Source organism: Nerophis lumbriciformis, linkage group LG01, assembly GCF_033978685.3.
Source record: "Nerophis lumbriciformis linkage group LG01, RoL_Nlum_v2.1, whole genome shotgun sequence".
Classification (NCBI taxonomy): Eukaryota; Metazoa; Chordata; class Actinopteri; order Syngnathiformes; family Syngnathidae; genus Nerophis; species Nerophis lumbriciformis.
Window position 1 is genome coordinate 58270001 of NC_084548.2, and position 14931 is coordinate 58284931.

Consider the following 14931-nt stretch of genomic DNA (forward strand, 5'->3'; position numbering starts at 1 on the left):
TCCTGTTCATATTTGTTGTACATAGAGCAGGGGTCTTCAATGTTTTCCTGGCCGAGAACCCTCAAACTGATGGAGAGACGAAGTGGGGACCCCCAACCTGTATACAATTGTGTTTTAAATTAAACTAGTTCAACAGGTAACTTGTTATTGTGCCATACTAAGATATTCCAATAATACAGTATAACGCCGCTAATAGCAAGCTAGCAACTAGTGCGTTAATAGCCACCTATCTTAAATGCTAACATGAATATAATAATATAATTATTCATGTTTTTTTTATTTTAAACCTGCAAGGTACAGTGATAGGGTGGCCATTACACTAACATTTGAAAGGCATTTACATTTTGTGGAAAAATTGCTGTGGGAATACAAAGAAATACCCCCCTGCAGTGCCTCTGTGGACCCTCTATAGCAGGGGTGTCCAAACTACGGCCCACGGGCCAAGTGCGGCCCGCTGGCGGCTTCAATTTGGCCCACAAGAAAGCATCAGTCCAAAGAGCAACTTGGCCGTGCGCGGGTGTTTTCATATCATATACAAATAGCCAGCGGTCTATTAACTGACATTTTTCTGACGCCAAGTTAGTGACTATTAATTGTACATCTATTAAAGTACATGCACAGAATTAACTTATATGACTCAATCCAAACAACCTTCCCTAGTCATGGTGCAGGGACCTGCTCATTAAATGTTGTGGATATTTTAAGAAATGTCCAATAAACATTAAAAAAAAAATCGAAATCACACCCATTCATTATAGTACATGATGGGAAAAATGTAAAACATGATATAAATATATATATGTACAAGTATACATACATATATTTATAATGTGCCACAACCCCACAAAAGAGAGAATCTACAAAAAAAAAAGTCTTCCGCTTACTGTCCTCGCCAAGGCACAACATTCCAGGCTGCTCCGGAATACTTGGGAAGACTGTGTGCAGACAAAAAGCAAGAATAAGAACGTAAGAACTATTTTTCTTTCCCCTTCATCCATCATCACAAACAGTGAAACAAAAGGGGAACAACATACAGTACTTTACATGAGCTAGAACAATATGTGATATTAAATCAAATGACAATTGGGGTAACAATAAACTTATCCTTTTTTTTTTATATAAACATACCATGTAGCAGCAGTCCCGACCTTTTTGTTCGATTGTAAAGACGAAACGCTTCCTCCAGCTCCATTTGAGATGAGATGGTACAAGGGTCTCCTGCAGACATAGCCACACAATTCCAGTAAATCACAACCTTACTGGGGTCAAAGGTCACACTAGTTCAATACCAGCGGTCTACAAGTCCCAATTTTCTAGGGCTGGGCGATACGGCTGAGAGCTGTATCACAATATAAGTGTTTTACACTAGTTGATATCGATAATTATTGATATCGATAATAAGTACCAGTAGAAAAATAAAATAAACGTAACCTTCCTCAGATTATAATCCCTCAGCTATCAAGGCAGAAAGGAAATGTCAGCATGGAAAACACTCAAACATGTGAACAAAATAGTAAAATCACATTGAACACTTAACAATACACTCTTAAAATGAAGGTGCAAAAATAAGGAATATGTAAGAAATGCTTCATAAAGTGTAAGAAAATAGTGCAAAGAGTGAAAATGTAAACAGAGAGAAACCTGAGAAGAACTCTTTTCTGCAGGTTTAGTGGCAGGAAGTTACAGCTGTGCTCTAAAGGGTGAGCGCGGCTAATGTGGTGTGGCGCATAGCATCATTTACAGACCACATTGTTCTGACTACAGTCCCTTGAAAAAAATCCAAAAAACTGTCCAGGTGACTTTTCCTCTTTTATCCACAATTTCTCCATTTTGACTTTCTCTTCTCACTCAATGCAAAGAATCAACCAAACTTGATAGATGATACGGTTACCTGATTGGCTGTTAGCGTGTCACTCCCATCAGTGATCAGCGATGACTTTCTGCGTTGCTCGGTTACCAGAGAGCAGGTGCCTTTTTTCATGCAACCAACCTTGCTTCCATACTTCCGCTTTCTTCCCAAGAAGAAGAATATTCACATGTCTATCGTGATATATTTTGACATCGTTTTATCGCCTTGCCTTTCCAAATATTATACATTGCAAAAAGCATTCAATTGAGAATCGAAATCAAATCGTTCAGTTGTTGGAAGATTCACAATTTTTTTGTGATTTGCGCCAAATGTTCTGCAAAAGTTCCACAAAAAAAGACATCACGCAACACATTATGTATCGGCCTCCTAAAGTGCCAGCATAGCTTCGACTGTGTTTTGAAGACGCTTGCTGCTAAAGAAGTTGCCCCAATAAAAATATTGTGACGTGCATCAAACAAAAACATGTTACTAAACCAGCTGTCAGTAAGACACGCCCCCGTGACCTTTATTTGAAAGCATTTGTCAGTCAGACACACCCACCTTCGTCATCAATCCACTTGAGCGTGATGGGCTGATGTTTGGTGAAACTGCACATGGTTCTCACCTCGTCACAGAGCTCCACGAAGGTTAACGTGGTGGTCAGGTCCGTGATTAACATGTCCCTGAATGTGAACACACAACAGACGGGATCAGTAATTCTCAAACTGTGGTACGGCTCCGACTAGTGGTACGCCACAGAGTCCCTCAATTAAATGTTGTAATGACATGACTCGAGCCGTTAGCAAAGCTTTATCAGCCTCAAACTCCCAGCCAATCAACACGCGGAACACGTAGCAATGATGCCTTCAGGGCCATCTGTTAATCACTGAATAAACTACATGTGTGACATAACATAAGACCTAGTTCTCTATAATACAAATGCAATTTTGAAAAATTTAAAACTAGAGATGTCCGATAATATCGGCCTGCCGATATTATCGGCCGATAAATGCTTTAGAATGTAATATCGGAAATTATCGGTATCGTTTTTTTTTTATTATCGGTATCGTTTTTTTGTTTTTTTTAATTAAATCAACAAAAACACAAGATACACTTACAATTAGTGCACCAACCCAAAAAACTTCCCTCCCCCATTTACACTCATTCACACAAAAGGGTTGTTTCTTTCTGTTATTAATATTCTGGTTCCAACATTATATATCAATATATATCAATACAGTCTGCAGGGATACAGTCCGTAAGCACACATGATTGTGCGTGCTGCTGGTCCACTAATAGTACTAACCTTTAACAGTTAATTTTACTCATTTTCATTAATTACTAGTTTCTATGTAACTGTTTTTATATTGTTTTACTTTCATTTTTATACAGTCCGTAAGCACACATGATTGTGCGTGCTGCTGGTCCACTAATAGTACTAACCTTTAACAGTTAATTTTACTAATTTTCAATAATTACTAGTTTCTATGTAAATGTTTTTATATTGTTTTAGTTTCTTTTTTATTGAAGAAAATGTTTTTAATTTATTTATCTTATTTTATTTTTATTTATTGTTTTAAAAAGGACCTTATCTTCACCATACCTGGTTGTCCAAATTAGGCATAATAATGTGTTAATTCCACGACTGTATATATTGGTATCGGTTGATATCGGTATCTATTGATATCGATATCGGTAATTAAGGGTTTGGTCAATATCGGAATATCGGAAAAAAGCCATTATCGGACATCCCTATTTAAAACATGAAATACTTTACAAAATATAGTATCAACCGATGACAAGAAAAATGAAAGGAAATTCAAATAAAAAAATGTTTAACTAATTTGAAAAAAGTGCTTTTCGTCATGCAAAAAAGTGGAGGTTGTTTGCTTAATAATGACGAGTACGACAAAACTAGTACAATGTTTGTTTAACCTTTTTGTGCAAATCATTGTATTTGATTCATTTTTTAAGTACTGCATTTTATTTCCCTACATTCAAACACAGTGTTACTGTTCAAACTGTGCGCAATGTTACGGTGGCCAAAAATATTAAATATACTTGTTAAATAAAACCTCTGCCTTGTTTTTAATGAATACTTGGGTCCAATACGTTACTGTATTTTAATGTTGGTCATTGAGGTGGTACTTGGAGAGCCAAGTGTGTTCCGAGGAAAAAGTTTGAGAACCACAGGACTAGATCAAGGTTGAGTCCCTCTTTCTTCTCTTTATGGATAAGATGGATAAGGACAAAAAAGGTTGGCAATTCCCACTCTTGATGCAATGTGACCTTTGAACTGTTTTATTGTACTGTATATACTGTTCTCAAGGAAGTGCAGCACTCAAAGACTGGCCATGCCAAAACTAGAATACTAATATTTCTTTGACATTGTGCTCAACAGCCTGGACTAGTTCAATAATAATAAATAATAATGGATTAGATTTTATATCGCGCTTTTCTATTGTTAGATACTCAAAGCGCTCACAGAGAAGTGGGAACCCATCATTCATTCACACCTGGTGGTGGTAAGCTACATTTGTAGCCACAGCTGCCCTGGGGTAGACTGACGGAACCGAGGCTGCCAGTTTGCGCCTACGGCCCCTTCGACCACCACCTATCATTCATTCATCATTCATTCACCAGTGTGAGCGGCACCGGGGGCAAGGGTGAAGTGTCCTGCCCAAAGACACAACGGCAGCGATTTGGATGTCAAGAGGCGGGGAGCGAACCTGCAACCCTTCTGGCACGGCTGATATAACTGGAATAATATGATACAAGATTGTCCATCATTTGTCCATTTTCTACCATGTGTCCTGCAGCCTATCCCAGCTCACTTTAGGTAAAAAGCTGAAAATTGCATCCTTTTTCTTAACCACTTATCTGCATTAGGGCCCCGGATAAGCTGCAGCCTATCCCAGCGGACTGCAGGCAAGAGGTGGGGTGTAAACTGGACTAACAAAAATGTCATATCATGGTTATCGAAAGCGAAATGATAATGCTTATCATTACTATCGGTATGAAAATGACATACACACTGAAACCTTTTAACTAATGTTTTTTGGTTGTTTTTTTTTTAAACAATACTGCGTCTTTATGTTAGCAGTTAAGCTAAAAAGGGCATTAGCGATTAGAGACAACGGGTTGAACCTATGTTGAACACACCTACGGCTGATTACAGAGCTAAATTTACTGTGTTACATTTACTTAAGTAACTGTTAGGATAAATCGTAGTTGTCAGAGAATTTGTGTTAGCCTTTAAGCTAGCTAATAAGCTAGGGCGAGCATGTTTCTCCAGTAAATGAGCAGTATCACTGGTCCGTGAGTTTATCAAAGTGGTACCAATCATGCTTTTAGGATCATTTTACAAACCCCGTTTCCATATGAGTTGGGAAATTGTGTTAAGTGTAAATATAAACGGAATACAATGATTTGCAAATCATTTTCAACCCATATTCAGTTTAATATGCTACAAAGACAACATATTTGATGTTCAAACTAATAAACTTCTTTTTTTTTTTCAAATAATCGTTAACTGTAGAATTTGATGCCAGCAACACGTGACAAAGAAGTTGGGAAAGGTGGCAATAAATACTGATAAAGTTGAGGAATGCTCATCAAACACTTATTTGGAACATCCCACAGGTGAACAGGCAAATTGGGAACAGGTGGGTGCCATGATTGGGTATAAAAGTAGATTCCATGAAATGCTCAGTCATTCACAAACAAGGATGGGGCGAGGGTCACCACTTTGTCAACAAATGCATAAGCAAATTGTTGAACAGTTTAAGAAAAACCTTTCTCAACCAGCTATTACAAGGAATTTAGAGATTTCACCTTCTACGGTCCGTAATATCATCAAAGGGTTCAGAGAATCTGGAGAAATCACTGCATGTAAGCAGCTAAGCCCGTGACCTTCGATCCCTCAGGCTGTACTGCATCAACAAGTGACATCAGTGTGTAAAGGATATCACCACATGGGCTCAGGAACACTTCAGAAACACATTGTTAGTAACTACAGTTGGTCGCTACATCTGTAAGTGCAAGTTAAAACTCTCCTATGCAAGGCAAAAACCGTTTATCAACAACACCCAGAAACGCCGTCGGCTTCGCTGGGCCTGAGCTCATCTAAGATAGACTGATACAAAGTGGAAAAGTGTTCTGTGGTCTGACGAGTCCACATTTCAAATTGTTTTGGGAAACTGTGGACGTCGTGTCCTCCGGACCAAAGAGGAAAAGAATCATCTAGATTGTTATAGGTGCAAAGTGAAAAAGCCAGCATCTGTAATGGTATGGGGGTGAATTAGTGCCCAAGACATGGGTAACTTACACATCTGTGAAGGCGCCATTAATGCTGAAAGGTACATACAGGTTTTGGAGCAACATATGTTGCCATCCAAGCCATGTTACCATGGACGCTCCTGCTTATTTCAGCAAGACAATGCCAAGCCACGTGTTACATCAACATGGCTTCATAGTAAAAGAGTGCGGGTACTAGACTGGCCTGCCTGTAGTCCAGACCTGTCTCCTATTGAAAATGTGTGGCGCATTATGAAGCCTAAAATACCACAACAGAGACCCCCGGACTGTTGAACAACTTAAGCTGTACATCAAGCAAGAATGGGAAATAATTCCACCTGAGAAGCTTAAAAAATGTGTCTCCTCAGTTCCCAAATGTTTATTGAGTGTTGTTAAAAGGAAAGGCCATGTAACACAGTGGTGAACATGCCTTTTCCCAACTACTTTGGCACGTGTTGCAGCCATGAAATTCTAAGTTAATTATTATTTGCAAAAAAAAATAGAGTTTATGAGTTTGAACATCAAATATCTTGTCTTTGTAGTGCATTCAATTGAATATGGGTTGAAAAGGATTTGCAAATCATTGTATTCCGTTTATATTTACAACTAACACAATTTCCCAACTCATATGGAAACGGGGTTTGTAATTGAATACGGTAATACTAACCGTCAGGAGTTATACCACAGTTCCGTTTTTTGTTAGATCCCTCATTACAGAGGTGGGTAGTACTAGTAACGCGCTAAATTCACTGTTTGGATAAATTGTCAGAGTAGTTTTAGTTGCATTTTTTTAACTTTTACTTTAGTATTCTTGTGAAAAAGAGATGCTACTTTTACTTTGCTAAATTGAGTTTTATTCCGATCGCTATATCTATACATGTTATCAGTACATTTATTTAATATTTATAATTATTGATTACTGCTTACAAAGACGTATTGATTTGGCTCGTTGGAGAGACTTCTGTCGCATGAATCTGTTTCACCAATCAAACAGAGCCTATCAGTCACGTGACCGCACTCCAACTACGTACTGTAAAAAGTGACATGACGTCAGAGCTCTTTACTTACAAAGTATGAAAAAGAACATTTACAGTCGTGGTCAAAAGTTTACATACACTTGTAAAAAACAATATCATGGCTGTCTTGAGTTTCCAATAATTTCTACAACTCTTATTTTTTTGAGATAGAGTGATTGGAGCACATACTTGTTTGTCACAAAAAACATTAATGAAGTTTGGTTCTTTTATGAATTTATTATGGGTCTACTGAAAATGTGTCCAAATCTGCCGGGTCAAAAGTATACATACAGCAATGTTAATATTTGGTTACATGTCCCTTGGCAAGTTTCACTGCAATAAGGCGCTTTTGGTAGCCATCCACAAGCTTCTGGCAAGCTTCTGGTTGAATTTTTGACCACTCCTCTTGACAAAATTGGTGCAGTTCAGCTAAATTTGTTGGATTTCTGAAATGGACTTGTTTCTTCAGCATTGTCCACATGTTCTCAATGGGATTTAAGTCAGGACCTTGGAAAGGCCATTCTAGAACCTTACTTCTAGCCTGATTTAGCCATTCCTTTACCACTTCTGATGTGTGTTTGGGGTCGTTGTCCTGTTGGAGCGCCCAACTGCGCCCAAGACCCAACCTGATGATTTTAGGTTCTCCTGAAGAATTTGGAGGTAATCCTCCTTTTTCATTGTCCCATTTACTCTCTGTAAAGCACCAGTTCCTTTGGCAGCAAAACAGACCCAGAGCATAATACTACCACCACCATGCTTGACGGTAAGAATGGTGTTCCTGGGATTAAAGGCCTCACCTTTTCTCCTCCAAACATATTGTTGGGTATCGTGGCCAAACAGCTGAATTTGTGTTTCATTTGAACACAGAACTTTCCTCCACAAGGTCTTATCTTTGTCCATGGGATCAGCAGCAAACTTTAGACGAGCCTTAAGGTGTCGCTTCTGGAGCAAGGGCTTCCTCCTTGCATGGTAGCCTCTCAGTCCATGGCGATGCAAAACACGCTTGACTGTGGACACTGACACCTGTGTTACAGCAGCTTCCAATTCATTGCAGACCTGCTTTTTGTTGGTTCTCAGTTGACATTTGATCATGCTGACCAATTTTCTACCAGCAGCAGGTGATAGCTTGCGTTTTCTTCCTGATCGTGGCAGTGACAAAACTGTGCCATGCACTTTATACTTACGAAAAATTGTCTGCACAGTTGCTCTTGGTACCTTAAGCTGCTTTGAAATGGCTCCAAGTGACTTTCCTGACTTGTTCAAGTCAATGATTAGTTTTTTCAGATCTGTGCTGAGTTCCTTTGACTTTCCCATTGTCGCGTTTCTAATCGAGTCTAAAGTCTCTGAGCCCTATTTAAATGGGCTCAGAGAAGTCAACAGGTTTCCTCAATCATAATCACACACATGAAGTTAACAGGCCATGCCATGAAGCTAATTTCATTTGATTGTAACTTTTCTACATCACCAAAATTGATAATGTATGTAACCAAATATTTTCATTGCTGTATGTATACTTTTGACCCAGCAGATTTGGTCAGTAGACCCATAAATAAATTCATAAAAGAACCAAACTTCATGAATGTTTTTTGTGACAAACAAGTATGTGCTCCAATTACTCTATCACAAAAAAATAAGAGTTGTAGAAATTATTGGAAACTCAAGACAGACATGACCGTATGTCCTTCACAAGTGTATGTAAACTTTTGACCACGACTGTATTCATCAGTTTCAGCAGAAATGTTGACATTTTGGCCTACAAGAATTTTTTTTCCAACTAGAGAAAACATGTTGTGATAAGTTTAAGATATTTTTTGATATTTTAACTGCGCATGTGCTAACATTAGCCCTGTTACAAAAGTCATAAGTGACATGAATATTTTGTAGTACATGCTGTAGTAGTAAATTTAAATTAATAAATAATGCTTCCCCAAGTGGAGGAGTTCAAGTAACTCGGAGTCTTGTTCACGAGTGAGGGAAGAGTGGATCGTGAGATCGACAGGCGGATCGGTGCAGCGTCTTCAGTTATGCGGACGCTGTATAGATCCGTTGTGGTGAAGAAGGAGCTGAGCCGGAAGGCAAAGCTCTTCATTTACCGGTCGATCTACATTCCCATCCTCACCTATGGTCATGAGCTTTGGGTTATGACCGAAAGGACAAGATGACGGGTACAAGCGGCCGAAATGAGCTTCCTCCGCCGGGTGGCGGGGCTCTCCCTTAGAGATAGGGTGAGAAGCTCTGTCATCCGGGGGGAGCTCAAATTAAAGCCGCTGCTCCTCCACATCGAGAGGAGCCAGATGAGGTGGTTCGGGCATCTGGTCAGGATGCCACCCGAACGCCTCCCTAGGGAGGTGTTTCGGGCACGTCCGACCGGTAGGAGGCCACGGGGAAGACCCAGGACACGTTGGGAAGACTATCTTTCCCGGCTGGCCTGGGAACGCCTCGGGATCCCCCGGGAGGAGCTGGACGAAGTGGCTGGGGAGAGGGAAGTCTGGGCTTCCCCCCGCGACCAGTCTGCTGCCCCCGCGACCAGACCTCGGATAAGCGGAAGAAAATGGATGGGATGGATGGCTTAATAATGTCAGGAGAAGAGAATGATCTCAATCAGAGGTGTCAAAACATTTTCCATTTTGATATTTTTCATTTTCAAAACCAATACAATATTTATTGTCACCATTAGAGGCAGGGTCCCCTCACTTTTGGTGAATGTTAAAGGTCCCGGGGACCCAGAAGGGTCTCAGTCATTAAATTGTTAAAACAAGTAATATATTAAGAAAAGTTTTTTTTAATTTACTTTCAACGCTATATTTATAGAGTTTTCATTTTTTTTATGTAAAGATGTATGCCCTTTATGCCCATGAAAAGCCTGTTTTTTAGGCCAAAAACACATAATATGCAATATTTTCCCCCAAAAAAAATTCTAAATGAAATGTTTGATGTGAAGGATTGGAGCATTGAATAGGTCAATAATTCATACCAACATTAAATGTAATGTAACAATAACAGTGCAATCGATTTTTAAATAATTGGTGTAAAATCGAATTTAAAATTATATTTACTATTAGTAAATATTTGTATTTTTTGAGCAATGACTGTTTTAAAGAAAAAAAACAGCTTTTATGGCATTTTTAAATTTGCAAACATTTTTCATTACAATACACCTGTTTGCTCTTTTTTTACACTTATGTTTTTTGGGGGGTTTTTGTCTTTGTTTTTCTAAATGTGCTGCAGGCCTGTTGGCGGGGAACTCTCAAAGGCCTCGGCTCTGTCCCACCTCGCCGCATATGTTCGTTATTTAAGCAGAGGGAAATGAAGGTTATCAGACTTGTATTTCAATGCTCAATCAGTTACATTTATTTGTATCAACAATGGAAATATACTTACAGAGGCACTCTGGACTGGCTACAACACGATCACCAAGCTTGTTGGATTACGTGAAGGCAAGAGTGCCGTTACTCAAAATCATTCGCTTTTTACGCTCAGACGAGGGTGGGCCATACATGTGGACTCCCATGTTCGTTCCTCTCACGCTTTGATATGCTCTCTGATAGAATAGAACAGGACTTGTTGTTGACACTTCTGCAAAATCCAACACGTCATGAGGTTCAGTGATGCGCAATATAGTCCACTCTGATCTAAATAAGCACCATCATACAAAAGGTGTTCTACTCTTAGCTAATCTTTATGTGTAAATAAAAGTGACGTTTGTCGTCACTTTTGTGTACACTAACCACGTTAAACCCAGATTCCGATCCAACAAAGGTCTTAAAGGCCTACTGAAATGCGATTTTCTTATTTAAACGGGATAGCAGGTCCATTCTATGTGTCATACTTGATCATTTCGCGATATTGCCATATTTTTGCTGAAAGGATTTAGTAGAGAACATCGACAATAAAGTTCGCAACTTTTGGTCGCTGATAAAAAAGCCTTGCCTGTACCGGTAGTAGCAGACGATATGCGCGTGACGTCACAGGTTGTGGAGCTCCTCCCATCCGCACATTGTTTACAATCATGGCCACCAGCAGCGAGAGCAATTCGGACCGAGAAAGCGACGATTTCCCCATTATTTTGAGCGAGGATGAAAGATTTGTGGATGAGGAAAGTGAAAGTGAAGGACTAGAGGGCAGTGGGAGCGATTCAGATAGGGAAGATGCTGTGAGAGGCGGGTGGGACCTGATATTCAGCTGGGAATGACTAAAACAGTAAATAAACACAAGACATATATATACTCTATTAGCCGCAACACAACCAGGCTTATATTTAATATGCCACAAATTAATCCCACATAACAAACACCTCCCCCCTCCCGTCCATATAACCCGCCAATACAACTCAAACACCTGCACAACACACTCAATCCCACAGCCCAAAGTACCGTTCACCTCCCCAAAGTTCATACAGCACATATATTTCCCCAAAGTCCCCGAAGTTACGTACGTGACATGCACATAGCGGCACGCGCGTATGGGCAAGCGATCAAATGTTTGGAAGCCGCAGCTGCATGCGTACTCACGGTACCGCGTCTGCGTATCCAACTCAAAGTCCTCCTGGTAAGAGTCTCTGTTGTCCCAGTTCTCCACAAGCCAATGGTAAAGCTTGACTGTCATCTTTCGGGAATGTAAACAATGAAACACCGGCTGTGTTATCCGGCACACCAGTCAGGGGGTGCATTCTACGGCGGGGGTGCGTTATCCGGCACAACACCTGCCGCAATACACCGCTTCCCACCTACAGCTTTCTTCTTTGCTCTCTCCATTGTTCACTGAACAAATTGCAAAAGATTCACCAACACAGATGTCCAGAATACTGTGGAATTTTGCGATGAAAACAGACGACTTAATAGCTGGCCACCATGCTGTCCCAAAATGTCCTCTACAATCCGTGACGTCACGCGCAGACGTCATCATACCGAGACGTTTTCAGCAGGATATTTCGCGCGAAATTTAAAATTGCACTTTAGTAAGCTAACCCGGCCGTATTGGCATGTGCTGCAATGTTAAGATTTCATCATTGATATATAAACTATCAGACTGCGTGGTCGGTAGTAGTGGGTTTCAGTAGGCCTTTAACTCATTCTCCTTCTATGCCATCAATATGGAATGCACTCCCAACAGGTGTAAAAGAAAGGGCATCTCTAGCCTCCTTCAAAACCGCACTAAAAGAACACCTCCAGGCAACTTCAACCCTAAACTAACACCCTCCCTTCCTTATCATACCTCTTGGGATTGTAAATAATCAAATGTAAATAATCAAATGTAGACACTTTTTCTTATAATTTATGATCTCTCTCTCTATGTCCACTACTTGCTGTACATATCCTACCAAGTCAGTACTACACTGTTCCAATGTCAATTTCTCTGATGATGCAATTGTTGATGACTGAAGTGTTGATACCAACCAAACCCGGATTGTAAATAATGTAAATAATTCAATGTATATACTCTGATGATTATCTTGTGTGATGACTGTAAAATAGTATATATCTGTATCATGAATCAATGTAAGTGGACCCCGACTTAAACAAGTTGAAAAGCTTATTCAGGTGTTACGGTTTAATGGGCAATTGTACGGAATATGTACTTCACCGTGCAATCTACTAATATACAGTAAGTTTCAATCAATCAAAAAAAACAACAACCCAGAAACAAATAAATGTGTTTGTTTTGTGTTGTTGTTTTTTTTATTTGAACCTCTGCTTAATGCACAGGGCATCAGAAACAATTAAGGGTGTGTGTTTATTGTCCTCAAGCTGTAATGATTTACAAAAGTACAATGAATTCCTGTCATTCATGTCTTGCAAAACTTCCAATAAAAAAGGCAGTAAGCGAGGAGAGGAAATTGGGCCCAAATATGATCCGACAACTCGACCAAATATGATCTGTGAAACACTAATAAGAACTGAAATGCAGCAGTTGTATCCACTTTTTTTTGTGTGTGTTTGGAGGAAAGCAGCACATTTGTCGATGACACGGCAAAAAGAAGGTAGAAATAACCGACCTTCTCGTCCACATAACAAGTGTGGTGACGGAATAACAGTAATATTCACGGCCTGCCACCATTCTCTGCTCAACAGGTGTCCGCCATTGTTTACGCACCGGCTACATAACAATGGCTGCTGTTATTATTTCTTACCTTTTTTTTACTGTTTTGTCGCTACTTACCCGCAGTAGTGCGCTTTAATTTTCACCAACTCCGACTGCGGGTCCATTACGGATCCGTTTGACGCCAACATGTGCATTGTACAGTTCTGACAACCTCCCTAAGAAGGCCGATTTAAGCCCCCTTCGGTACCGAAATAACAGTCCGGTACTTTCCGAACATTAAAAACCGTTCGAACATTAAAAGCTGTTCAAACGACACATCGGGAAGTAAACTCGGAGACCGACTTGGAACTTTCCTGCCTCTAGATAACATTGGGAGTTTCGCAGGCATCAGGTTTTTCTCCTCAGACTAAACGAATTCCGGTTTTGACTTTCAAAATAAGACAACTACTTTAGTAAATTATTGCAACTGCTTTTAGTTTGAGAATTTGTTTTACCTGTTCAGTCGCTTGACCATTTGTGAAAAACAACTTGACAATTTCTCACTGTTCACTATGGTAACCGCAGACAAAATTCACCTGCCCCGTTTTTTCTACTCCAAACAAAGCCTACAGGTAACTCTGGGGTGCCGATTGTATACAAATTTAGCCACACTTCACCACATTGGAGTTTAATCTAATGGTGACTCATAATTTTATATCTAAATATAAATGGAAACTACATATGGGGCATTCTACCGAATTAAAGCAAAGTACCGTCCCTTAACCAAAGGGTTTAATAAAACACTTGTGTATCTAAACATGCATTTTTACTTACTTTAAATTATGATTTGTTTAAACACATAGCATTAATTGAGATAGTGATAGGATAAAGAAATTGAGTACTTTCTACTGAGAAGTAGCTGTCTCCAATCGTGACCCCTAAATTTCAATTTATGAAAATTCCACTGAAAATATTTTTTTGATTTTTTTTTTTCAATTGTAAATTTAAAAGATCTTTATGCTTACGTTCAAACAGATGTTGAAAGACATAGATTTATTGTAGGTTTATTTTTTTATGAAAAAAATGCTCACAAAATCATGTCCCTAGTTCAGTGTTTTTCAACCACTGTGCCGTGGCACACTAGTGTACCATGAGATACAGTCTGGTGTGCCGTGGGAGATTATGTCATTTCAGCTATTTGGGTTAAAAATATTTTTTGCAAACCAGTAATTATAATCCGCAAATAATGTGCTGTTAGTGAGTGTCCATGCTGTCTAGAGCTCGGCAGAGTAACCGTGTTATTCTCTTCCATATCAGTAGGTGGCAGCAGGTAGCTAATTGCTTTGTAGACGTCATGGTTTGTCATGATCACAATATGCAGATGACAGCGGGAAGCAGTGTGAAGGTAAAAAAGGTATGTAATGCTTAAACCATAACTAAACAAAAGGTGAGTGCCCCTAAAAAAAGCCATTGAAGCTTAGGGATGGCTATGCAGAACTAAACTACAACTGGACTGGCTAGAAAGTAAAGAAAAGCAGAATGCTCGACGACAGCAAAGACTTACAGCGTGTGGAGCAGAGATGGCGTCCACAAAGTACATCCGTACATGACATGACAACAATGTCCACACAAATAAGGGTAGCAACAACTGAAATAGTCTTTCAGTAGGTGGCAGCAGGTAGCTAATTGCTTTGTAGACGTCATAAACATGGTTTGTCATGATCACAATATGCAGATGACAGCGGGAGG

At 39.6% G+C, this 14931-nt stretch overlaps 1 protein-coding gene across 2 annotated transcripts in view; it reads right to left on the minus strand.

Moving 5' to 3' along the window:
- The window catches only part of prkcz (protein kinase C, zeta), a 194308-nt gene extending 180695 nt beyond the window's left edge, over positions 1-13613 (minus strand). The window contains exons 1-4 of one of the 2 annotated variants that reach the window (XM_061988001.1): positions 13321-13611; positions 2411-2532; positions 1129-1218; positions 885-935 (exon numbers count right to left, since the gene is read on the minus strand). In XM_061988001.1, the coding sequence (XP_061843985.1) occupies positions 885-935; positions 1129-1218; positions 2411-2532; positions 13321-13397 (340 nt within the window). In that variant the 5' untranslated portion in view covers positions 13398-13611. Of the gene's footprint in view, positions 1-884; positions 936-1128; positions 1219-2410; positions 2533-13320 lie in introns of both variants that reach the window. The other variant, XM_061987991.1, reaches the window with a different exon arrangement.
- Between the last annotated feature and the right edge of the window lie 1318 nt (positions 13614-14931).